The sequence below is a fragment of the Eurytemora carolleeae genome, unplaced genomic scaffold, assembly GCF_000591075.1.
Source record: "Eurytemora carolleeae unplaced genomic scaffold, Eaff_2.0 scaffold1300, whole genome shotgun sequence".
NCBI lineage: Eukaryota > Metazoa > Arthropoda > Copepoda > Calanoida > Temoridae > Eurytemora > Eurytemora carolleeae.
The window spans coordinates 10,039-37,968 of NW_019397226.1; the positions used below are offsets into that span (position 1 = coordinate 10,039).

At 31.6% G+C, this 27,930-nt stretch overlaps 2 protein-coding genes and 1 long non-coding RNA gene across 3 annotated transcripts in view; 2 read left to right on the forward strand and 1 right to left on the reverse strand.

The window, feature by feature from the left end:
• Positions 1-2,200, reverse strand: part of LOC111712866 (protein msta) — a 5,739-nt gene extending 3,539 nt beyond the window's left edge. The window contains exons 1-4 of the mRNA XM_023487611.1: positions 2,130-2,200; positions 1,729-1,810; positions 685-816; positions 26-123 (exon numbers count right to left, since the gene is read on the reverse strand). Of these exons, the coding sequence (XP_023343379.1) occupies positions 26-123; positions 685-816; positions 1,729-1,810; positions 2,130-2,144 (327 nt within the window). The 5' untranslated portion in view covers positions 2,145-2,200. The remainder of the gene's footprint in view (positions 1-25; positions 124-684; positions 817-1,728; positions 1,811-2,129) is intronic.
• A 495-nt stretch (positions 2,201-2,695) lies between these two features.
• LOC111712867 (uncharacterized) lies at positions 2,696-3,489 on the forward strand. Its single transcript, XR_002767551.1, has 2 exons — positions 2,696-2,791; positions 3,241-3,489. It is a non-coding gene; the product is annotated as an uncharacterized LOC111712867 (long non-coding RNA).
• Positions 3,490-5,890: 2,401 nt separating this feature from the next.
• The window catches only part of LOC111712862 (uncharacterized), a gene marked incomplete at its 3' end in the record, with an annotated part of 78,105 nt that continues 56,065 nt past the window's right edge, over positions 5,891-27,930 (forward strand). Inside the window, exons 1-4 of the mRNA XM_023487607.1 lie at positions 5,891-6,256; positions 7,011-7,048; positions 8,971-9,082; positions 10,838-10,887. Coding sequence (XP_023343375.1) covers positions 6,215-6,256; positions 7,011-7,048; positions 8,971-9,082; positions 10,838-10,887 — 242 coding nt within the window. The remainder of the gene's footprint in view (positions 6,257-7,010; positions 7,049-8,970; positions 9,083-10,837; positions 10,888-27,930) is intronic.

A 27,930-nucleotide genomic window follows, 5' to 3' on the forward strand; every position in this document is an offset into this window, starting at 1 on the left:
AGTTGCGCTTAAATCTGTTGCCTGCCTGATAGTTGAGATAATGTGAAGGATGAAGAATATTAGAGTAAAGAGAAATCAGCTTTTCATAGAAATAGATCGGTTGAACACCAGGACTCGGGTTATCTATAATAAAATTATCTATAGAAATAGTCTATTTGAACAATGCAATGTCATCTGTAAAAGGAATTTAGAAAAGTCTAGTTGAACACTAACACCAGGTTATCTATAATAAAAATCTATTTAAAAATAGTCTGGTTGAACACTGGAGAACTATATGGCTATCTATAATAAAACAATATTTATAAATAGCCTAGTTGAACACCTCTGTTCATCTACAAGAAAAACAAGAAAAAGAAATACCTATTTATGAAAATAATTTGATTACTGATAATAAAAACCATGGTTTACAAAAAAGTTATACATTAAGAAGAAAGTATTTGCAGTTATGATTTTTAAAGTCATGCTATTTGAGAGATAATGTCGGTATCAATATTAATTGAAGTTGAATCGCTGATTAATTTTTTTACATTGAGACTATTTATTGGAATTGAACGCTCTCCTCTAACTTCAATTTTCGAACCAAAACTAAGGGTTTGAGGCAATTGTTCAGTTCCTTTATAAAACTGATCTGATTGAAATGCTTCAAAATGTTTCAATATCCAAATATCTTATTTCTACAGTAACCTATTTGTGAGGAAATACTGGTAACTATCTTTATAACAAGAGAAGTGTCAATTTCAGTATTGCACTTTCTGCATCTCCATTCACTGCTGCCATCTGTGGGATCCAAAGGAAGCACTGCTCCCCCGCATTTTCCTAAATGTTTGAAATTAAACCTGAATGTTGTATTATCTATACAACATGTAATCATAATGTTATATTATCTATACAACATGTAATCATAATGTTATATTATCTATACAACATGTAATCATAATGTTATATTATCTATACAACATGTAATCATAATGTTATATTATCTATACAACATGTAATCATAATGTTATATTATCTATACAACATGTAATCATAATGTTGTATTATCTATACAACATGTAATCATAATGTTATATTATCTATACAACATGTAATCATAATGTTGTATTATCTATACAACATGTAATCATAATTCTAAACAGTTATGACAATTATTAACAGGCCTTTTCTGACCATTTTTTGTAGCTTCAGATTTTGGAGAGTTCAATTACATAGATTCTTTTTAATTTTATTTAAGAATAATTAGCAAAATCTGTACAGAATTTAGTGTCAAAATTGTAAACATTTAATTCATTGTGACAATTGTCTTCTTCAGAGTTTGATTTTTTAGGCAAAAGGTGACAATCCAATTTAAAAGAGGTATAACTTGTGTTTAAAACCATTTTTCTAGTTTTTAAATAAATTTGAGTTAAGATTCAAAATGAAAAGAACAAAAGTAACATATTTATTTCGTCTTAAAGTGTTATCTGAAAAAGTGGTGTATACTAAAAATATGAGTGCCATCATGCCATGCGCCCCGAAGCTCTGTTTTTTTAGTTTTTTTTTTTACATTTATTTCTATCTAAATTTAAATTTTATTTGTATTATTGGGTAAAAATTACAGATCATACAAAAAAATGTATTTTGATTTTTGTCACCTATTTTTCCTCCTTCATTATCAAATTTTTTTTTTTACAAAACCCTGATTTATTTTAAAGTCTTAACAAGAAAAGACATTTTGAAAGTTCCAACCTGTTCTACAGAGTAGGGCGGAGAGATAAGTCCCGCCCTCTGTAGGATCTGTACACCTGGCACAGTTACATTCAAACAACCACTTCATTAGAATTAATAGTAATTAGTGATTTAAAATAATTAGAAACTTAATTAGAATTTGATAAACGTTAGTATTGATTGAGAAAAAGTCAGAATAAGTCACTAATGATAATCAATACAAATTAATAATAATATTTAAACAGTTGAACCCATAAAACTGCGGAATTGGAAGACGACTGTTGGCAGAAAGCGATTTTTAAGATAAAACTATTTTTAACACGACAAAACCATCCTAAACATTGTTTTTTTTTTGTGTTTTTCATGATGAATTTCCTGACCATGAAAAGTTGTTTAAAATTTTGAATTTTTCATGCTTTTACCTTTTTTTCTAGCATTGGTCTTCTGATGAAGGTAGGCTTTATGGAGTCCAGATACTAAATTTGAAAATAAAATTACTAATGATGTTTTTTTTTTACTTAATTTATAATAGTTATTATACCATAGGTCTCATTATTATGTTGTTAACTTGTTATCATTTTATGTTTTAATTGTTATTAATGTAAGTATTATTCTTATTATTGTCATTAGTTTTATTATTATTATAATTATCATTATTATTATTATTATTATCATTAATGTTACTATTATTATTATCCTTACTATTATTATCATTATTATTATTGTTATTGTTATTATTACTTTTATTATTATTATTTTTATTATCCTTACTATTTCTGTAGTTCGTACAACAATCTAACTCTGCACTAATTACTAATCTTTCCAGGATCAACTCATTAATTTCAGTTGATCCTATTCTTTAACACTATTACTAAATTAGATAGTATTACTAATTAGTATTATTATTTTTATTTTTATTATTATTATTATTATTATTATTATTATTATTATTATTATTTTTATTTTTATTATTATTAGTAGTAGTATTATTAAGGATACAATAGCAGCGGGTGACAGTTTTATCGCTGGATTTATATATACTCTAATACATCGGGGCACCCTGGACCACTGTGTAAAAAATGCGGTAAATTAAACTACTTATAATGTGCAAAATTGTTGGAAGGCAATAAGGTTTCTATATTTAAAAAAGTATTAAAAGAGTATAAGATGGAATGCAAGCGTAATATATAATGATCCTCTATTTCTAAACTGATTCATAACGGTTCCCTTTATATTGTTAGATGTTCTAAAATGTGGAAGATATTGTCGTTTTTTTAGCTTAAAATGTTTAATTCTAAGACTGTCCATTATTGTTTTTGAGGCATAAATCTTCAAGTCAATTTTACAGAGAAAGGTTTTCATTTTTCAATCTCATTCAATCTCATTCAATCTCATTCAATCTCATTCAATCTCATTCAATCTAATTCAATCTCATTCAACCATTATGAGACAAATGTCTAGAAGGTACAGTTGTGAATCATACATGGTACTGTATGTTACTTGAATTACGTCTTTAAGAATTTTATATTTCAGATTTGGACTGCTCAAAAAATGATCCGACAATCGGGTTCATCTCTTCCCTCCACCCTTCCAGATCTTCCAGAAGCTCAATGTCGTCTTCCAAAAAATCCGTCAAATCTCTTATCACCAAAGAAGAAAGGCGTGCCAATGGAGAAAGCAAAAAAATCGCTAAAAATTAAATCGTAAAAGCATTTTTACAACGTATGCACTTAAACACAAATATTATAGATATAGCATTAATAAAGATTATTTAGACTAGAATTCATAACATCAAAACGTGGATTAAAATTGTCTAATCTTATTTTTTTATGTTACTTGCAGCCATCTTTAATTCTCACATTTTAGGATTTCTCAAATTTGATCCGTTTATTTACCTTCACGTGGCCGTGGGTCATGTGAGGTCTTCAGGCCAGATCGGTTTAATCGGTTTGATGTTTATTACATGTTGGAATTCATAAAACGGTAGAATCAAAATACGACTGTTAGGTTTAAGATATAGTGAACAATAGCCGAATAAACATTAAACACAGCAATTGTGAAAAAAAAATTGGGTTCTTGCTGCATACTCTGATTTATTAATCAATATATAGGGTTACCCAAGAGACTTCAGAGAGACTATACAGAATTTATACTGTTTGTATCCTTAAATTCATAACTCCCTGCAACTTTAAACTTAGTTTTTTCTTTGCCAAAACATTAAATAAACCATCTAAAGACTATCTTCAAAGCAGAAGACTTATTTCAACCATGGGATTGTCATATTTGAATAGTTTCAGGTCGTCTTTACAGTTTCATCCTTTGTGGGTATCTCTGCAATTCGATGTCGAAGACCTTTGATATTTTAAACTATGAATGAAGTATAATCACTGTTAAATAATAAAGTCTTAAGTTTGAAATATCGAAGGTTTAAACCATCAGTTTTCAGAGATCAAAGAACTAGAAAGTTTAAATTTGTGGCGAATCTCAGCTATCATTTTAAATGTCGTCTTCCATAACAAAGTTTAATAGATCCTAATTAGTAGAATTAGTAGAAAGCAGTTGAGGTGTCAACACCTCCTCTCTCTGAGAGAAAGCATGCAACAGGCTTGCAAATATATTCAGGACTAGGGCCGAAACCCTTTTTACTGTAAACAAGAATGGGTTCACACCCTTTGCTAATAGTAGATGTCAAAGTCTACTACAGACAACGAGTATGGATTTGCTAATGGTAGATATCAAAGTCTACTACTGTCAACAAGAATGGGTTCACACCCTCTGATAATGGTGGATGTCAAAGTCTACTACAGTCAACGAGAATACATTGCTTTTGTTGAATCAATATGTATTCATAAGTTCAATTAATGCATTCCTGAAAATGTTTTGATTATTTGAGTGCTGACTAATTATCTACTTGTAAATGCACAATGAATGTATTCTTAGTTGAGTTTTCAATATTTATACTTTGTTTCAACAAATACGATCAAAACAAAATTATCAAACAATATATCTTTAATCTAATTTAATTTTTAATAATAAATTTTCTTTTGTGTTACATTTTAAGCTGAACCATCATGCAATATTATTTTGTATTTTGTGTTTGAAAATAAATACCATAACTACCATAATTTGAAACAAAAAAAAACAGATTTAAGTCAACTATAAATATAGTCGTGGTTGTCTTTAGTAAATTCAGAACGTCTATAGCTCTCCCAGCAGTTTATAATCTCTGTAAAAAGGGAATTAGTAATAAAATACTGGAGATAAAAACCTGTATAAAAGTAGAAAGAATAATTATGAAGGTTGTGAGATAGATAGATATAAATCCACCTGTAGAACTCAGTTTAGCATTGAAAATTAAACAGTTGTATCCTAGTATCCTCAAAACAGGATGATCTCGACCATTCAAACAAAAAACTGAAATAAATGTGACATTTTACGTAATTAGCCAAAAATTGTTATAAAGCGGTCAATTAAAAAAATATTTTAAAACTGACATTTTTTGTAACAAAAAAATGAAGTGTTCTCATTAAAATTCTAGTTACATAAGTGACTTAAACTAACTTAAACTGCGCTGGAAAGTGTGAGTTGTCTTTTAAGTAATAATATTTTTTAATTCAATATTTTGAACAATCGCATAAAAGTGTATTGAATGTACTGAATTCTGTGAACTTCTTTTTATTGTGTATGGTGTATCATGTAATGTGTATGGTGTAATGTGTAATGTGTACGGTGTAATGTGTATGGTATAATTTGTATGGTGTTATGTGTATGGTGTAATGTGTACAGTGTAATGTGTACAGTGCAATGTGTACGGTGTAATTTGTATGGTGTAATGTGTACGGTGTAATGTGTACAGTGTAATGTATACAGTGTAATGTTTACGGTGTAATGTGTACGGTGTAATGTGTACGGTGTAATGTGTACGGTGTAGTGTGTATGGTGTAGTGTGTACGGTGTAGTGTGTACGGTGTAATGTGTACAGTGTAATGTGTACGGTGTAATGTGTACGGTGTAATGTGAATGGTGTAATGTGTACAGTGTAGTGTGTACGGTGTAATGTGTACGGTGTAGTGTGTATGGTGTAGTGTGGATAGTGTAATGTGCACGTTGTAGTGTGTACGGTGTAATGTGTACGGATTAATGTGTACGGTTTAATGTGTACGGTGTAATGCGTACGTTGTAATGTGTACGGTGTAATGTGTACGGTGTAATGTGTATTGTGTAATGTGTACGATGTAATGTGTACGGTTCAATGTGTACGGTTTAATGTATAATGTGAACTGTGTACTTTAAAAAGCAGTATTCTGTTTACTTAGATACAATGCACACTTTTTACACACATTACTCTTAATGGTGTACTGCTCCATATTGCTCTCTATCATAGTCTAATTTCATCTGCATGAATGCTGTACAAATTTCTATAATTGCTCAGAGGTTGGTCTGGTACTTAAAATTAACTTGATACTTTTTACTGTCTAGTACCTGGAATATTGAAAAGGTATCAAATATGGAGCCGGATTGTACTTACAAGAACTTCTCAGATCTTGAGGAAAATATTCTTTTCTTTGGTGAAATCAATTGAAATGGTACCACTACAGCATTTTATTTGATTTTTCAGATTATACATAATATTAATTTTTTATTACCTCTAATTAAAATTTGCATCGCTTTTTATTCTAATCAAACTAATGTTTAAGGTAAAAATCATTGAAATATATTAATTGATAAAATACAAGATAATTAACATGATTATGAAAAATTTAATTTAAAAATTAGTGTACAGCTGTAGCAAACTAAAGAATCATGTTACATGAAAAAAAAAAAAAATTTAGCATAGTGATGGCTGACCAGAGGTTATAATGCAAGGAAAGTTATTTCAAAGGTGTACGCATCTTTTGTACAACAGTAATGTAATGTAATGGGCGCTAATGTAAACATAAGACGGATGTTAAGGCTCGAAGCCTTGCATGGGATCCATCTTTAACATAAAAAATCAATGAGATATTCTGGTCATAGGAAACTATTATGTGATTTATTAAAATTATCAAAATTTATTGTTTTTAACCTCTTTGGATACTAAACGAACACTGATGCATCTATTCTTCTTTACAATTTCCGCCCAGAGAGAACTGGTTTCAATATGTACACAGAGTATACGCAACTGCAACTAACTTTCCTTGCATTATAACCTTGGGCTGACCAAAGTCTTACTTTTCATTTTTTGCTTCAATATCTAAAATTTTAACTTTGACGATGAATTTTTAATTATTTATAATTCTATCATCAAAGAAAGAATATTAAAGGACTTTGACGAGATTGATCTCAACTGCAAAACTCAAAGGAATGTCGTCTTTAAATTAAACTTTTTATATTTCTGAAAATCACTCAATCGAAAATGCCCCTAATCCCTATATACAGTAATGACCAGAAAACAATTGAATAGCAATACTGATGTGTACTTGACGGTGTTATAAGGCAAATAGTTTTACTAGACAATTATAAAACCACTTATTTTGTGAAATGAGTCTGTTCACACTGCACAATTGGTGTGTTTTAGGTCATTGAACTTTTTAAAGAAAAACTTGATTCTCAAAGTCGTCCTTATATTCCAGAGTTTTCTGGTTATCACTGTATCAGGATACAAATCTGAAAAAATTGTATTAAAATAAAACAAAGTTAAAGAAAATACTTATAACACTTAAAAACAATTGTACAATTTAACACTGGATGAATATTGAATGCACAGTTGTAAATTGTAATATTATTTAATTAATTAATTAAATATTATTACGTAATATTATTTAATTAATTAATTACTTAATCAAGTGACAGTTGCTGGATTTTAAAGTAATCCTCAAATTCCAGAGAGAAATCACAATTGGAAGTACCGTTGTAGATTTCAGTGTTTTTTCATTATAGAAAAAAACAATTGTACAATTGTACGATAGAAATTTTATTTAGGTAATTTTACCCATTGAACACTAGTTGTTATAGTTACCATGTATGTTAAAGGGAGTGTTCGCGAAAAATGAAAGGGGGTATAGGCTTAATGCGATAAAAAAGCGCTTTTGATCGCTACTAATCTTACTTCTATCTGTTGTGTCTATAAGGAGAAACTTGTTAAAGACGTCTCATGCCAAATAACTTAGCGGCCATACAAATTGAGAAAATTGCAACATACGACTTAGACCGTAAAAAAATCAATTTAATTTTAAACAAATCATTCAGATATTGCAACCTATAGTCATCGATTATCTTTCGCCACATTTGTATATAGTTTATATTTTATAATATTTATTTTTTTTGGAAAACGTTTTAACGGATTTTGAAAAATGTGAGTGGTGCGCGGCTGTCTTAGATAGTTGCGCAAGTAACAAGAGAAATAATCAAATTCAAAACAAATTAATTAAAAAATATTATAAAATATAAACTATATACAAATGTGGCGAAATATAATCGATGACCATAGGGTGTAATATCTGAATGATGTGTTTGAAATTAAATAGATTTTTTACGGTCTAAGTTGTATGTTGCAATTTTCTGAATTAGTATGGCTGCTAAGTTATTCGGTATGAGACGTCTTTAACAATTTTCTCCTTATAGACGCAACAGATAGAAGTAAGATTAGTAGCGATCAAAAGCACTTTTTTATCTCATGAAGCCTATACCCCCTTTCATTTTTCGCGAACACTCCCTTTAATACAAAAATGTTTTAGCAAAAAATTTTATGGTTTATTACATCATTATTATTACTATTGTATTCAATCAGCACTTATTAAAGGCTTTTTATTTTCGTAAAAGGTAATGTTCGCTTTTTTTAATAATACACAAAAGATCCCAATATTCGATTATCTGTTGATTATTTGACAGAGAGATTTAACATTCTGGCTCTCAAAAACATTTTAAAGCTTCGTTTAGTCTGACTTTAAAGGTTCACCAAAATCTGAAAGTTTTACTAATTTAAAAAATTGTTAATTTTAAACTTTTGGGTTTCCTTAGCTTTGCCAAATTTTAACACTGAGAGAAGATGTATGCAAAACGTACTAAATAACGATCATTTAGTGTTTTGGAGGGCTTTTAAAATTTTCCAGAAACCTTAAAAAGGATGAAAGGTATTGTCATTGGGTATTGTCCATTTGTCCATTTTTGATCCTAAATTCAAAATATCAACAATCACAAAGGCCGGGGGGGGGGGGAGTTTTGGAAAAAGATGGTTAAGCCCCCTCCCTCCCTGAGATTGTTAAAGACAACTAGAGTTCACAGACCAGAGGTCATCCAAGACAATTTCGAGGTCACTGACAGCTTGGAGGTCACTGAGAGTTTAGAGGCCACATTTGATAAACTCGAGGACTGGGAAAAGATCCAGATTGTCCAGGTGTTTATAAAAATGAAAGTTTTTATTTAAATGTCAAATTTGAATTATACCTCGTAAATATTTTACATTAAAACTTGGAAATGTCAAAACTTTTATTTTCAATTAACCTAGTTTTTATCTTGTGTCAAGTTCAATTTTGTAAATAAAATTCGATATTTTTATTTTCAATATAATTATACAGGCCACAGGGTCGCTAAAGACTTTATATAATTTATTCTAAAATCTCATCCTTTGTGGGTAACCGTGTACCTGTCCTTTGTGGGTAACCGCGTACCTGTCCTTTGTGGGTAACCGTGTACCTGTCCTTTGTGGGTAACCGTGTACCTGTCCTTTGTGGGTAACGTGTACCTGTCCTTTGTGGGTAACCGTGTACCTGTCCTTTGTGGGTAACCGTGCACCTGTCCTTTGTGGGTAACCGTGTACCTGTCCTTTGTGGGTAACCGTGTACCTGTCCTTTGTGGGTAACCGTGTACCTGTTCTTTGTGGGTAATCGTGTACCTGAAAACAAAACATTTCTTTACGTTATGGTCAAAAAAGTTGTAGATATTAGAAAAATAACGTTACATTTCCACAAGTCGCTGACGTTGGGGGTATGTTCCTCTAACGTTAACGTTTAACGTTAAGGTTAGGTATGAGCTCCTATAACGTTAACGTTTAACGTTCACGTTATATAGAATATATCCAAACGTTACACATTATTGTAACGTAACGTACAAAAACGTACATTTTTACGTTACGTTACACTATCGTTGACATCTCTAGATATGACTCCTAATTATACCTCAGCAAAGTCTAATGAAAAAATGGTTGATAACGCTGTTGCAATTAAAGGTTCGATATCTCGTGGTGATTGTGAGTTTTAATCAAGGGATCAAGCATTGAGCCTCAAATTTCAAAGTGCCATATTGGATACTGAGATTAACGCTACTTCAAACGAAAGTTCCAATCTCTGTTCATGATTTCAGAAAAAGATATTGTTCAATATGACAAACAAAATGTTATGGTTTTAGAAGAACATGTATTGCTTCTTGATGTAAATGAATAACGAGGGTGTTCAAACTAAGGAGAGGGATGTAAATGGGCCTTCTCTGGTTCCAGAATCCGACGCTACTGATTTGGGAATTTTATGTTCTCTTTCGGGGATGTTCATCCTGCACAGGGATTTTATAGTATGTGCTTTAAAAGGAAATTTAAAAGTTAATAAGTCCAGAACACAGCTTATAATCAAAATTCAGATAAAAAGACAAGATTTACGTTATTCTTTAAGAGGTTTAAGTTTACAAGTGTTTAAATTGTTAAGGACACTTTTAACATTTTTTTTTAAATCGGTTCTAATTTGATTAGTTTTAATATTTTTTTTCTTCAAAAAATGGGTAATTTCCTTGAGAACGATTTTTGGCCCCCCCCCCCCCCCCCCCCCCCTCCTATCAATTTTGTACATGGTATATCTATGTAACACATTGCTAAAATTGATCATGTGACCGCAGCGCCCGGCCCTCTAGCCTGTCCTAGCCGCAGCGCTCGGTCCCCTACCCTGTCCTTGCCGCAGCGCTCGGCCCAGAATTCGTCTTAATCCAAAAATTGTATACTAGGACGGACCCAAAAAATGCTCCAAACTTGTTAGAGAAATATTTAAAATAATTTGCGCAAATTACAAATTCCAAAGCGACATTTCTAAACTAAAATTAAGAACAAAGACGACATTTATTCCTCAGTTTTCTAGTTCTAACTGTAAATATTTGATTTTGTTTTTAGGTTATTTTGAAGGATATAGAAGAGGAAGATAGACTTGCTGAAAAAATAAGGTAAAAAAATAATTTTTCATGTATAGTTAATTAACTGTCTACACAAAAATGTAAACTCCAAAGTCCAAACTACTAAATATACTTTATTATCATCGTATATTCATCGTTTGCAACTAAACATTAAAGTATATTACAGTAATGGACTCCCAGCCTTTTTAATGTTAAAAATCAAATAAAGAAGTTACTCATTTTCTTGTTGTATTTAAACCCCCTATCCTTTCTCCCCCTCCCCCTCGGTCCCTTAGATTTGAAGACCCTGCTGAGCTAACTGTACCTATACATTACCATAAAAATGCAGACAGCCGACATATAAGCTCTCATAGCTCTTCAGTCTGTAACTTCAATAGATTTAAGAAATAGAAAGATAGCTAGATAAATAGATAGATATATATAGCTAGATAGATAGATAGATAGATATATAGATAGATAGATAGATAGGTAGATAGATTATAATGTTTATAGTATCTGAATATTGCAAATGTTTTTTTTAAAAATGGTGTTTAATTTATGTTATTTAACATAAATTACATCAGATCAAGTGATCGCAAAAAAATTCTCAATTTCCCAATTTAAAATTGGAAAAATCAATTTTCATTGATTTTTTCTTATTCGCTTCTCTCTTTAAGTTAAAAAAAAAATTATAAAAAATATTCTTAAAAATGTTATCGATCAACATGTGATTAATAAGATCAAAGGGATTTCACCTGTATAAGAATGAAGAATCAAAGTATTGTGAAGAAATACCGGTAAAGGAAGATTTGTGTAGAAGACACTAAAGGCATCGAGCTTAGGTCATGGGTGGTGGGGGTATTTTCATTTGTGTAGATTTAATTTTTGAAAAAATAAAGCATTCTAAAGCTAGGTTTAATTATATTTGTTATGAACTAAATACAAATTTGAGTCTACAAATTAATACACCCCCTTTCCAAAACCAACCACCCAACATCACTTATACTAAACCGCAATATGTAGAAGGGATGTTTGTTAAAACACTATAACAGTGTCCACTGTTTTGGATTCTGATTTTCAGACTGTATATACTATAAACAATGGTTTTGCAGTACGTTAGATGTTTATTGTTCAAGTGTTTTCATGTGTGCGAGATTGTTTGTATGTGTAAGTATGGACGATGTGTGTGTGTTGGTTTAGAACTTTGAAACCGGTCTTATCAGTTGAATCTCAACCACCGAGCAGTAAAGACGGATACTGTTCAGCTCCTGCCTGTTTTTCAGGCCGATTTTAGGCCTACTTAAGCAGTGGGTCACTATCATTTTGTGAAGTTACGAAAATCAAATATCTAAGAATGTGATTTTTGCCAGAGAAAATTTGTTCGCGGATTTAGAGAAATCTTTGAAAGATTTTCTCCGGTCTCAGGTCTGCTAGATGGGCCCTAATGTGATGGTATACGTCAGAATCAATCATTTAGAATAGTTATATTATTTATATACGTACATTGTACAATCTATTTCCAAGGTATGATAACACTGCTACTCTGTACATATTAAAGTGATGGAAGTGAATAGTTAAAGTGAAAAAATGCTCCAAAAATGCATTTAACTTCTAAACAGAAAATGGAGTTAAAAGATAGAGAACAAATAAGGTAGTTATTTAACTTTATCAAAAATATGCTTTGATTAAACCAAATCTTTCTTTTGAGTTTACATAATTCATAATTTGACACTGTGTATTTGAAACACTTGAAAATCTTGATCTTACACTTTACATCTTACACGAAATCTTACTAAGATAAGATGGCAGCAAATTATTTTTAAAATAGATTTTAAGTTAATATTAAATTTGATGTAGTTAAGTGTATAAGATTGCCAAACCATTGATTTATTCATGAAAATTGTGCTTGGTCGTGATCATATTTAGTTTTAAAGCAATGTAATTTTTGTTAAACTGTATAAAAATTGCATATATGTATAAACACTCNGGACAGGACATAGGACAGGACATAGGACAGGACATAGGACAGGACATAGGACAGGACATAGGACAGGACATAGGACAGGACATAGGACAGGACATAGGACAGGACATAGGACAGGACATAGGACAGGACATAGGACAGGACATAGGACAGGACATAGGACAGGACATAGGACAGGACATAGGACAGGACATAGGACAGGACATAGGACAGGACATAGGACAGGACATAGGACAGGACATAGGACAGGACATAGGACAGGACATAGGACAGGACATAGGACAGGACATAGGACAGGACATAGGAAAGGACATAGGAAAGGACATAGGACAGGACATAGGACCAAATACTTTTTGTCAATCAAATGTTTTAAACAAAATAATGAATATACGGGTATTGTTCTAAATCAAATTGTAAACAAATTTACCCCTTTAAACTTATTTCATAAAATTTACAAAAAATGGCATTGAATCGGTTTAGTTTCGCCGTTAGGAAAACTTTTTGTATTTTCTACACGAGCAGATCTAAACAATACTGTGCTTAGCATAACATAGCATTGTCTTTTAATTATATGTACTTACAAAACGACAGGGGAGGTTGGTTAGTGGTTAATGGGATGGGAGGGAGGGGGGAGGTACAAGTAAAATATAGAACAACATCAAGCGAAATGAGCAATATTCATGACTTTAGCTTAAGCTTAAATGCCCGGCGTTGCCATTGGAATTTAAAAAGTTCCACATTTGTTTAGCCCATGGGTTCCCTAAAAAAATTAGCCACTTTGGTCCAGCCGTTTGGGATACTTTGGCGAACATATAAATGAGCGAATAACGTTATTACATAGATAGTTACCAGTGGGAACCAGAACACGGGCAGCCATAGTACATTTAAATTTCCAAGCCGGGTCAACCTTTCCGGTCCCAGTTTGTACTGTATCGCCCATTCATTGGGTTAATAAAGCAGACACTCAAACTCAATAGGACTATGCCGGTGCAACAAGGTTGACGCGGTCAGACTTAAGGTTTAATTTACTTATACTGAAGGGTCAGAGGTGCGTGAGAAACCAGTTGAATGAATCTTTTTATTCCTTTTACCTTAAAAAGCTGGAAAAGTAATTTGTCATTTTCAATTGTTGCAACTGATATAACTGTAAGGAGGAGGATCAGAGTTCGCAACTTTTGTTTGGATATTGGTAATCCTGAACGCTTGATTCCGATATCTAATGTGGGCACTTTTAGATTAAAGATATCTCAGTTATCACTGCAGAATAAGATTGAGATCAATGCTTGATCCCGATATTCACAACAAGAAAATTCGCACTTCAAGTTTTTTTTGGAAATATTTGAACTAAGAATGTTTGAAGACATTTTATAATTTAAATAAAATGGAATGACGAGAGTTCCACTGTTCACTGAATCTTACTGTGTGGTTTGATGGACCTACAATATAATGAAAATTACGAAGCGAATGACAAAGTTTTATTTACTGCAAAACGTTTTCTAAGTATGCAAAATGATATACAATTAGCACATCATCGATTTTGCAAACATTTGAAACTACAATACAATGTATTGCCTATGCATTGTTGCGCGCCCAAAATTAAATATAAACATTAGGAATTAAGTGACGTCTTCAAAATCGCTTTTGATCGGTCCAGCTGTTTTGGTGAAAAAATCATATTATCATAAAGCATAACAATTAACACCGAAAGTGCCTGGAATTTTGAAATTTTGTTCAAAATATACTGACGGATAAAATTGTATTTAAACGCAATGTAACATTTTTTAAATGAGGCATAATGGAAACCAATGCCATTGTTTTAAATAAGGCATAATGATAACCAATGCCATTGTTTTAAATAAGGCATAATTATAACCATTGTCTTTGTTTTAAATAAGGCACAATTGAACCAATGGTATTGTTTTAAATAAGGCACAATGGTAACCAATGGTATTGTTTTAAATAAGGCACAATGGTAACCAATTGTATTGATAACTAGAAAGCAATGCAGTAACTTGTCCTTTCTTTCTTTTAATTAGAAAAGTTTGCAAATGTTTTCGTAATTTACAACCCTTGACATATTTTTTGTCATTTATAAACATTTATCTGTAAATTCCCTCATTGTTCAAGTGGTTGATTTTTCAAGAATTGGTTGACTTTCAACAACTGGTTGACTTTTCAAGTAGACACTATCTAATCACTGTGAACTAGACACAGAAGAAGAAGGTCAAATTTATGCAACACTACTGGGTCGACTTTGTGACGTCGTAGCTCCTCTAGTTTGCATTCTTTGCATAAGCATGAGAGAAGCAAATTTATTTGATTTCAAATCATAAAAAGCAAAAGGAGTTATGATTAAAAACATACAAGATGTCAGTACAATTTGATGTGTGAACTAACTTTTCTTTGAACCCAGGCAGCATGTTTTTACTTTGAGTTTTAAAACTGTTTTACTCTAATCAAGCCCCGTATAGTTGGGTCTAGAGCTTCCTTGGAATAAATGTGGGTTGAAGAATAGGTTTAAATTACAGTCATTCTGCCACCCTATACACAAACTATATTTCCTTGCTAAACACCCCAAACCCCCTTCCTATACTCCTACCCCCTAGAAGATTATTAAACGTTTTATAGGTTGTTTTACTAAGGTGAGGCACCCCAAAATATTTACAACAACTTTAATCCACGCAGAATTTGTATTTGAACCCGATTTCAGTTAAAAGAAATACAGAAATTTGTGTCTTTGCCACAAACTCTGATTTTATAATCCCTATATCTTTATATCACAGATTTACGTTATTAGGTTGCAAAGGTATACGGGTTAGAAAATCAGTAGTTTGTGGGAAAGGGTTAAATCCTTTGTAAACTTCTCGTCTTGGGATTTTCAAAGTGTAGTCCGGCACTTTTGTAATTTGCTCAATTAAAATAGATATAAAATGTTTGTCCAGATTTCATTTATAAAACAGATTCAAAACGGCCCAGCGGGTTTTACTTGGCTGTTTCGGGTTTTATTGGGTTTTTTGGGTTTTTTGGGTTTTTTAAATTTAATAATTCATACTAATTCATAGTAATAAGACTATTTAAGCAATAGGTGAACTTTATAGTTATGAATAATGATAATATTGATGTGATGATAGGCTGTAATCATAATAAATACTCTTCAAATGCAATATATAATATCACATCCCTTCTTCATAGTGAGAATACTGCAATTTTTTTATATCATAGTTCTATAAATTTCAGACTTATTCTATTTCTTGGATATATATTTCTGATTGGGGGTGGGGCTACTCAGATTAATCGGTAGATATATGTGCTCAAGAAGGAAGACCACTGTTGGATTAGTCTGGTCTAAAACCAGAAAACGTCTTGAAGTCTAAAGTGACATGGTTGCCTACTTTAGTCTTAGGAAATGATTAAATGTGTCAGTTAAAAATCAATACAGTTGATAGAATTTACCTTATTTCTAGAAGAGTTTATCATTATAAGAATAACGAAAATGCAATAATTAGAAAGAAAAAAGAATTTCTGGGTTGGTTTTTTTAGGCCAACCGGACCCAGATTGCAATGCAGGCATTATGTTAGCGTTTTAGGTTTTAAAACATTTCTTTGTCGAATTCTTAATTTAAGTATTGCATGTCAACATGCAAAATAAAACCGCTGTATGTATATCGTGTGAACAAGATTCCCATATCAAGAAATTTTTACACAAAGAAGCGTCAATAATGCCTGTGTACTGCATGTTCCCCCTACTCAAAATCAAGGTTATAATGCAAGGAAAGTTATTTCAGAGGTGTACGCATCTTTTGTACTGCAGTGTACTGTCTCTGGGCGGTAATGTAAACATAAGACGGATGTCGAAGCCTGACATGGGATCCATCTTTCACATAAAAAATCAATGAAATATTCTGGTCATAGGAATATTATGTGAATTATAAAAATTATCAAATTTAAATGCTTTCAACCTCCTCGGATACTAAACGAACATTGATGCATCTAATCTTGTTTACAAATTCCGCCCAGAGAGAACTGGTTTCAATACGTACGCAGATTATGCGCAACTGCAACTTTCCTTGCTCAAAATTTAAACAATGGAAGTAATGTCCATGTTTATTAGCATTGTCCATGTTTATTGGCAATGTTTATATTGATTGACAATGTCCATGTTTATTAGCAATGTTCATGTTTACTGGCAATGTTTATGTTTATTGACAATGTCCATGTTTATTGGCAATGTTTCTGTTAATTGGCAATGTTTATGTTTATTGGCAATGTTCATGTTTATTGGCAATGTTTATGGTTATTGGCAATGTCCATGTTTATTGGCAATGTCCATAATAGAGTTAATATCTGTAGATACTTATAATTTATAGAAACAAAAACAACAGGGTGTCCAAAATAAACGGAAAGTTGGAAGTAAACAACAAAATATTGTGTTATTCAAAATAAAGATCTTCAAAGATCTTCTTCCCTCTTATATCTAATATCAGTCATCGATTGATCGATTGATCGATTGATCGATTGATTGATTGCTCGATTGATCAATTTATTCACAAAGATCCCCTTGATCAAGAATGAATGATATATTGTTTTCAATTGTGTGCTTTCTTCTAAAAGGATTTTCAGGTTTCCAATGCAGAAACAATTAGTAAAATTGTCAGAATTAAACACTTTTCAAACTAGAAAAGGATAATTTCATCCACAATATTAATCAATATTAACTTTTATCAATCTTAAAATAAAGAGATCACTTGAAGATTACGCATACAGTCCCTTTAAGCGTTGTTTAGGACCCTGTACAGTCCCTTTAAGCGTTGTTTGGGACCCTGTACAGTCCCTTTAAGCGTTGTTTAGGACCCTGTACAGTCCTTTTAAGCGTTGTTTAGGACCCTGTATCTAGAAATTAAAGAAGTTGGTAAAAACTGACAATCTGCTGACAGATTGACACGACGCGCAGTAAAACATTGACGGAATCCGGCGCACTGACTGACGCGCGCGCACAAATATTATTGCTGTATGTAGAGCAGAGATTTTGCATGAATATTAGGGAACAAGAAAAAGACACTTTTTCTAAATTCATCAAAATCCGGCGCTGTAATGTCCATCTCTTACAATTTTGAAGAAAAAATGGCGGACAATCTTTCGGTGAAAAATGGAATTAATTAAAAGAAAAAAGTCAATGGAAAAGCTTTGGAGGGTCACCAAATATTGACCTTTGTAATATTGTACTTTTTATATTTCATAATAATTTTATTTATATTTCAGATATCTTCATACAAAAACATTAGTTGGGATTGTTCTTAAATGAATCAAACTAATGATATTATTTTTTTTCATTCTTAAAGATAAAATTTTTTTTTTTGAAATTTTTAGCTTGATTCTTACGAATTTTCTCTATACCCTATACAATATATGTACAATGTACATATATTGTATTTTCTCTATACCCTATACAATAAATATACAATGTATATATATTGTATTTTCTCTATACCCTATACAAAATATATACAATGTACATATATTGTATTTTCTCTATACCCTATACAATATATGTACAATGTGCATATATTGTATTTTTTCTGTGCCCTATACAATATATGTTCAATGTACGTATATTGTAATTTCTCTATACCCGTTACAATATATATACAATGTACATATATTGTATTTTCTCTATACCCTATACAATATATATACAATGTATATATATTGTATTTTTTCTATACCCTATACAATATATGTACAATGTACATGCATATTGCAAACTTTCCAAGGAACAAAAAACGCAATCAGACGAATGAAGGATGAGAATATGAGATGCTCAAGACATGACAGCTTAGCGCAATCATAGGAATTTAAAGGGACTGTAGGCGGGATTCAAGTAACCCTCCATTTACTTGCAATTTTGCTTTAGTTTAATGTGAACAGAAAGGAACCCTTCCATATATTGCTCTAAGGGAAAAATGGAGGAAAAGAAGTATAAAGAAGTTTTAAAGGACGGAGAAAGAAAAAAAAGGACGGAAGGAGAAAGAAGGGGAAAGAAGGGGAAAGACGGAGAAAGAACGAGAAAGAAGGAGAAAGAAGGAGAGAAAGAAGAAGAAAGAAGGAGAAAGACGGAGAAAGAAGGAGAAAGAAGAAGAAAGAAGGAGAAAGAAGGAAATAGAAGGAGAAAGAAAGAGAAAGAAGGAGACAGAAGGAAAAAGAAGGAGATAGAAGGTGAAAGAAAAGAAGGAAGGAGAAAGAAGGAGAAAGAAGGAGAATATAGATGAAAGACTGAGTAAAAAGACGGAGATAGAAGGAGAAAGACGAAGAAAGAAAGATAAAGAAGGAGAAAGAAGGAGATAGAAGGAGAAAGAAGGAGAAAGACGAAGAAAGAAGGAGAAAGAAGGAGAAAGAAGGAGAGAGGAGATAGAAGGAGAAAGAAGGAGAAAGACGAAGAAAGAAGGAGAAAGAAGAAGAAAGAAGGGGAGAGAAGGAGAAAGAAGGAGAAAGAAGGAGAAAGAAGGAGAAAGAAGGAGAAAGAAGGAAAGATAAGGAGAAAAAAGAAGAATGAATAAAAATAATTGAAAGAAGGAGAAAGAAGGAGAGAGAAGGAGAAAGAAGGAGAAAGAAGGAGAAAGAAGGAGAAAGAAGTAGAAAAAAAGAAGAATGAATAAAAATAATTAAAAGAAGGAGAAAAAAAAGTTGAAAAAAGTGTCACTCAGAATTTAAAAAAAAATTTGTACTTTGAAACATCTAGTTTAAGATAAAGGCATTTTGTAAATGAATGGTTCTTCAAATACAAGTTGACTTTTATTGACAGTACAAGTTAAAGATAGAATAAATTAAACTAAGCAGTTACAGGCAAGTTTTGTTTTAGTTATCTTAACTATTTAATGCGTTTAATGGCAGATAACCAGCCAATCAAATTTATTTTCAAGTCTTGAAAAATGCAGTTTTTATAATTTTACTAGCTCGGGAACCTAGCGTTGCACAGGGTAGGCATAGTTATGTTCACCGTTTACCCATGCTTTGTCGTAAATTAGGATTTTAGCTATTTTTCCTGATAAAACTTCAACTTAGAATCTCTAAACCTGAGTTATGATCGGACAAACAAACAGATGCCCAAACATAATAACAACTTTATAATTGTTCATTTGATTTGTCGTGCTTTGATCTGGTATTTTGATTGATCAGTCAATTTTACTTTATCAAAATTATTTAAACGTAATTAACTTTTTTATTATTAATTTTCTTTCTTTTGCTGTATTTAAATTTTTTATCTACTTGTTAATTCAAAAACTTATGAAAGGGTGGATAAAAGTTGTCTGTTTTTAATTGCACCATAACTTTAAAAAGTTTAAATGATTAAGTAAAGTTTACTTAGATAAAACAGTTTGATGAAGATTCAAATTTTTTTAATTCAACCACTCATTAAAAATAAACTATTATTCATATATCCATGTGAGGAAAAGTTTGTAAAAAATAGACCTTTAAGATTTTTTTGTTGGAATTTAACCACGTTCTTTCATCCCTGACAAAATTCGTAAACATTGCTTGTAAGTTTCCAGAAAACCCTGTTTATTTAAAAGTATAAATTAACAGCAGGCCTAGGTTTAAAAATTTTGATTTAAAAAAGTTGGACCCTGTAAACTGTAGCTTATCTGTTAATATCTTAAACACAAAGATCAGTTTACGAGTTTAGGAGTTGGAGTATAAATCATAAACATGCACAGTTGGATATTACATTTAGGGAGCTCTTTCAGTAGTAACAAGGGGAGTGGAGGACTTTGGGTAGAACTAGGGGGAGTGGGGGACTGCGGGAGTAGAACCTGGGGGAGTATAACCAAGGGTACATGGGGAAAGAGGGAGTAGAACCAAGGGGAGTGGGAGACAGGGGCAGTAGAACGCGGGGGCAGAGGGAGTAGAACCAAGGGGAATGGGGGACTGTGGGAGTAGAACGGGGGAGCAGGGGGAGTAGAGCCAAGGGGAGTGGGTGACTGGGGTGGTACCCGTAGAACCAAGGTGGAGCGGGGGATATGGGGAGTAGAACCAAGGTGGAGCTGGGGACGTGGGGAGTAGAACCAAGGCGGAGCGGGGGACATGGGAAGTAGAACCAAGGTGGAACGGGGGACATGGGGAGTAGAACCAAGGTGAACGGGGGACATGGGGAGTAGAACCAAGGTGGAGCGGGGGACATGGGGAGTAGAACCAAGGTGGAACGGGGGACATGGGGAGTAGAACCAAGGTGAACGGGGGACATGGGAAGAGAACCAAGGTGGAGCGGGGGACATGGGGGAGTAGAACCAAGGGAAGGGTCATCAAGGCATAAAATTCAATCCAAAAGAGTTTTTAATAATAGTCATATGTCATACATGGTTGCATTGAATATATACAATACATGATCTCTGTTGATATCTGAAACATGTTTCCCATAATTAGCATTCTATAATTCTAACTCACTTTCACCCATAATTAACGTTATTTTTACGTAATTTTGCTTCATCAGAATAGATTAATAAACTTCAGAAATCGTGGAAAAAATGCTTGATAATGATTCATCAAGAGTTATAACGAACAAAACTCTAATTTTATCAATTCATTGTTTCTAATTCAAGGATCTAGCGGGAATTTTTTTCTTTTTTTATCCGTTTTTTTCCACAACGTTCTTTTTAAAAGAGTTGTCTATGTGATTTCAATTGTTCTTCCATTAAAAAAGTACAATATCAAAATTCAAACTAATATAGTTTTCCTTGAATTATTATTATCTCCAAGCTCTATATTTAATGGGAAGCGAATTTCAGGCAAAGACAAGCAAGAAAATGGATTGGATATAACCGCTACTTTTACCTGATAAATAAGAATAATAGATGGTACTTTGATTAAAGTAATATATTTAAATGTCTAAGAGAAATCTCTTTATAATCTTAGGTTTTGTGTGGTCTATTTTATCATTAACTTTGAACAGACAATCTGCATGAACTTTAGAACTAGATTATTATTCTTAATATCCAAGAATAATTGTTAGTTTTAAATTTATTTGCATATATTCGCACATATATTTATATATAGAGTTGCAAAAAAAGTACAATTTTAAACCAAACGCTGCTAATTACACTTATTTTTGACTCACCCTGTATCATTTTATGTATTTATATATATATATATATATATATATATATCCTGTCTGGTATTTTTTCTATTTAATTTTTTTGGTACTCCAAAGCTTAAAACAAATCCGCAAAACTTTTATCTCGAAATCAATAGTTCAGTAAAGCAAAAATGTGTATATTTATTATTCTTATCAAATTCAAAAATTTTATAAATATTGAATCACAGAATCATGAAAAGTTTGCCAAATTGTAATAAAAAAATCCCCAATTTTCAGTAAAGGATAATTTTTAAGGAAAATTTTGTATTGCAATGGCTCCTCAGTTTTCAACTGAACTAAACAGCTTATATTTATAACTTTAGAATATTTTAAAAAGAAAGGAACCAGAAGATTTAAAGATCATATTATTCAAGATTTTCAATCAAATTTTCTGAAATCCGTTATCCGTTAACCAATCAAATTTATTTTACTTACATTCCGAGTTTTTAACCCGATATTTTTAATATCTAGAATTTAATAGAAATAATATATATAAACATTTTTGCTTTTCTGAACTTTTCATTTGAGAGAAAAAAAGTTCCGCGGATTTTTTTGGGCCATTGGAAAAATTCCAAAAATATTTTAAAAATACAATGCGGACAAAAAAGGTACAGTTTTACACCAGACCCTGCTAATCACACTTTTTTTGACTCACCCTTTATATATATATATATTTAAATATTCTTATGAATAGTTTCAAATCTATCGGATTGAACCTTGGTTAGAATTTGTATTTGGGCAAAGGGTTGATCATTTTTACCAAAATAGGCAGGACGTATTCTTCCTTGACTATTCAATATACATATACACGTACCTAGCTAGCAAGGGATAGGGTGGGTGGGGTGAAATCACATGGATGTAATCAGTATAACTATCTTTTATATCACTTATTTATTTTTTGATTTATCATAAATAAATAAATCATAATATTTGTCTATTCATCTCTCAAACTATCTCTCTATCTTTCAACTTGTCAATTTACATTTTGTTTTTTTCTATCTATCTTTTAATTTATCTATTTATCTTTTATTTTATCTATCTATCTTTTAATTTATCTATTTATCTTTTAATTTATCTATCTATCTTTTATTTTATCTATCTATCTTTTAATTTATCTATCTATCTTTTATTTTATCTATCTATCTTTTAATTTATCTATCTATCTTTTATTTTATCTATCTATCGATCAACATATCTACATATTTTTCAAATCATCTATTCATACTTTCAATTTTCCTCAAATCTTTCATTCAATTTTTCCATATATAGCTTGTCTAATGTCTATACCATTGCATGTTTAAATATATCTTAATGTATTTAAATTAAACGATAAAATAGAAAAAATCTTCTTAATATTAACTATTTTTCTTTATAAAGAAAAAATGCTTTCTTTAAGTTACATTTAAAAACACAAGAAACTAAATTAAATTGAAATCTCAGATGTTTTAAATCATAGCTCATAATTTCGAAAAGATAATAATAAAAACTGTTTTAACTTTTAAATATGGAGCCGGATGAATTCGCCCTTTCATACGTGTGAAGAAAATTAAAACTAGAGAAAGTAACAAAGTCGTTTATGAATTTTGCATAAATTTGGCCTGCTCCAGACACCTCCAGTTATTACAAGAAAGAGATGCGCGAAGCGCCTGAAAGCCTAAATATAGTTTATTTAGTACTGTATGTAAACCATGTCTTGAGTATAAAAGAAAAAAATGATGTCTAAGGTTTTATACATGCTCACTGTCCTGTCTATGAAACATCCCATCTTTAAAACGTTCTGTAATTTCCGGTCTATAAGATGTTGTGTCTATGAAATGTCCTGTCTGTAAAATGTTCTGTCTGAGGAATGTACCATTTTTAAAATAATTTCTTTATTAACTGTCCTATCTATAAAATGTGATATCTATAAAATGTTAGATTTATTAAATGTCCAGTCTAGGAAATTTCCTGTCTTTTCCTGTTTTTTCTATGAAATGTCCTGTGTCTATGAAGTGTCTTAGGTCTATGAAGTGTCCTAGGTCTATGAAATGTCCTGTGTCTATGAAATGGTCTAGGTCTATGAAATGTCCTGTGTCTATGAAATGAAATGGCCTAGGTCTATGAAATGTCCTGTGTCTATGAAATGTCCTGTGTCTATGAAGTGTCCTAGGTCTATGATGTGTCCTAGGTCTATGAAATGTCCTGTGTCTATGAAATGTCCTGTGTCTATGAAGTGTCCTATATGGTCTATGAAAAGTCCTATGTCTATGAAATGGCCTAGATTTATGAAATGACTCGTCTATGAAGTGTTCTTTATCTATTAAATGTCCTGCCTATGAAATATCCGAAATCTGTTAAATCACAGAGTTCAATAAAATGTCCTGTGTCTATTAAATGTCCAGTTTAAGAAATTTCCTGTGTCTATTAAATGGCCTAGTTCTATGAAAAGTCGCGTCTTTGAAGTGTTCTATATCTATTAAATGTCCTGTCTAAGAAATATCCTTTCTTTATAAACTTGGTTTAAAAATTCAGTAATCAATCCATAATCTAGGACACGATAATTGTGTTCAAATTAAAATTCTTTTAAATTTTGACAACTGTGAGAATATAGTTGAAAATGACAAACGGCTAAAAACTTTATTCCCTGAAATTTTTTTTCCTATCCACAGCACTTGGCTACACAACCTGTCGTAGTCGTATAGATATTTCTACTTTTATAAGATTTGGTTGGGTGTTTTAAATATCTTCCTATGTTCTCTCTATGAATGAATTTAGTTCTAGGCAAAGTGAATAGATGTAAGTTGAGGGAGATGGTTCTTAAAAACTCCAAAGTTTACAACTTGTGTTTTAATTTTGATAAAGCTAGAACGCGCAGATTTAACAGTTTGGTCCTTTTACTAGCAAACTGTGATTTTTCATCACAATTTGACCTCTTAAGATAAATATTTTCCTTTTTTTGTTGGCAAACGCGTTTTTAATAAAAAAGTTTAAAAAGAAAACTCCGTTAGATTACAAGTTGTTGAATTAAAATAAAAGAAACCGAATGTATATTGCCCCATGTTTTGTCCAGGGTTAATAGTAAAGTGTGTACAAAACCCCCTTACCTTTAATATGCTTATATTGGTTCCTCCCCTTACCGTTAATATGCTTATATTGGTTCCTCCCCTTACCTTTAATATGCTTATATTGGTTCCTCCCCTTACCTTTAATATGCTTATATTGGTTCCTCCCCTTACCTTTAATATGTTTGTATTGGTTCCTCCCCTTACCTTCAATATGCTTATATTGGTTCCTCCCCTTAACTTTAATATACTTATATTGGTTCCTCCCCTTACCTTCAATATGCTTATATTGGTTCCTTCCCTTACCTTTAATATGCTTATATTGGTTCCTCCCCTTACCTTTAATATGCTTATATTGGTTCCTTCCCTTACCTTCAATATGCTTCTATTGGTTCCTCCCCTTACCTTTAATTGACTCTCATTGGTTCCTAGTTTGACTCCTGCAGTAAAATATTCAGATATTATGGATTTAAGAAGAGCGTGGGACGGTTTACTCCGGGTTGATATATTGGTTAGATATTTACGGGAGGAGATATAGGGATATGTAGAGATACAGATGATTAGTTAACTTAGAATAGGAATTAGTGTTTAAATTAGGTTAGGTGTAGATGCATCCAAGGAGGGGGGGGGATATACTTCCTTAAATTCCCTCCTCTCCTCTGTATAAAGAAGGGGGGATATACTTCCTNAATCAAATTTTAAATCGTAATCGTAACTAACAGACTAAAACATAGGCAATTTAAACCTATTAAAATTATTAATACAAAGAAAGTAAAAAATGTGAAAAATGTGTGTTTTTAAGGTTAGATATTAGCTGTTGTGTCATTTTATCACCCCCCCCCCTTGCCCCATTATATCTCTGTATTCATTTTACATATATATACTTGGTAGAAAAAGTGATGTTTCTATTAAAGTTTTATCAGATGTTTCTCCTTTGAATCAAATTACATGTACGAAATCAAGATTTTTTGAAAATTGTTATAATTTCATGTCTCGGCCCGGCCTTGTGCATGAGAGCCAACCTGCGAAAATCTGCGCAAAAAATATACCGGAATTATCATGTGCAAATTCTTAAGGTGAAATAATACACCTAAAGGCGTATATTGAAACAACTTTAAGTGACTGTTCTCATGTTTTAACTACGTTTTTTTTCATCCAGTTTTATTATTTAAAAATGTTGTATTTATTTTATAAAAAACTATCGAAAGAATTTCATTTAAAGAATGGCATATATCTTAAAAACAACAATTCCCTTTAAACCTTTATTATTAATATGAGACATATTAAACTTTTTCAAAATCTGTAAATCCTGAGTTTGAGCGCAATTTCGATGTTCAAAACTCCTACTTTGGGGTGGATACGTTTTCAGAATTATTTTTTTTAATTATGAAATAACGACGACATAAAATGTAAAAAAGTTCTACAATTAACTACAGACGTCATGTCTAGGAACATGTTGAGAAAATAAAAATTAATATTATCATCGAAAATAAGTAATTTTGTTCAATTACTAGTTTTTATTATCTCTATTCTGGTTTCTCATCATTCACAAAGATTTTCGCAGATTTTCTAGAATTATTATTGAAAAGACGACATTTGAAGAATTTGAAGAAATCTGCGAATAAATTTTAAAAAAATTAGAAATTCAATATAATGATGAAAACGAAATAATCGATTTTAGCATTGATTTATTGACAAATTTCTTTTGAGAAATATGTTCCTTACCATCCAATTAGATTACTGTAAAATAAATTCTGGAAACCTATCCACCCCCCAAAGTAGGAGTTTTAAACATTGATTTTGCGCTCAAACTTAGGATTTACAGATCTTTAAAAAGTTTAATGAAAGAAGTTTCACACAACACTGTATACTCAGTTCAACTACTTTACATAGCCGGTAACTCCCTTTAAATAAAAAATTCATTCTTTATCAGACAAAGCTTCCATGGGTACCGTTGTGAATCAGACAGTCCACAGAAAAAAGTGTCACTTGAAATTACTTTACCCTTTTGTATAGTGGATATGGTGATTAATACTTAATTCACTTATTTTCTTAATCTCGAGATTAAATAATGCTTGTTCTCCTCTTGTTATTAATCTTCAGATAAATTAACCGATCGGGATTAAGGATATCCCATTCAAAAGTTGTCAGCTCAGTCCTTTTAAGTGGCTATAAAGAGATTAAAAAGCTGTCTCTAAAATTAAGCGTTAAATTAAATTAAGTTCAGGTTCAAAATGGCAAATCCAAACATTGCCATTTTGTTCTGGATCGATGGCATGAATTTTTAATTTTAAGCAGGAAAAATATTGTTTAATTAAACTAAGTTGATGCTTTTATGATTTATTAATAAAAATTACTGTAATTGGGTAGATCTGTCAACCATTTTAGTTTGCAATACAATTTTACCAACTGTAATATCTGATCTTCTTTAAAAATAAAATATATATATTAAGGATCGATTAGAGAGGGGTTTTGTGAAAACAGAAGCTCTCTTGTTCCAATAGTTTTACATGTATTTATTGTACTAATGTTTTGTAAATATTTGGAATAATTAATATTGCAGTAAAATATTGAATTTGATTTGGTTTGAAAAAATTTGCAATTTGGATAATATACTTTATTATAGTTGTCGATTATCTTGGTGCGTCCCCCCCGCACCGGTAAAAGGGGGGGGGGATAATGCACGGAGATACCTTTTACCTCCCCCTTTTAATCACCCCCCCCTCCACCCACGTACTTTACCCCTCCCCTTGTATACCCCATCCCCTCCTTTCCGCACCCTTATCGACCTTCAATAAGATAAGGCACGCGTTCTCATTTCCAAAACTAAAGTTATATAGGGGCGGGAGGGGTGGGACAAATTAAAAGCTAAAGGGGTAGGATGCAGTACATGGTATAATGAAATATTATTTTTAGAGCAAATTATAATTAGATTTTACTAT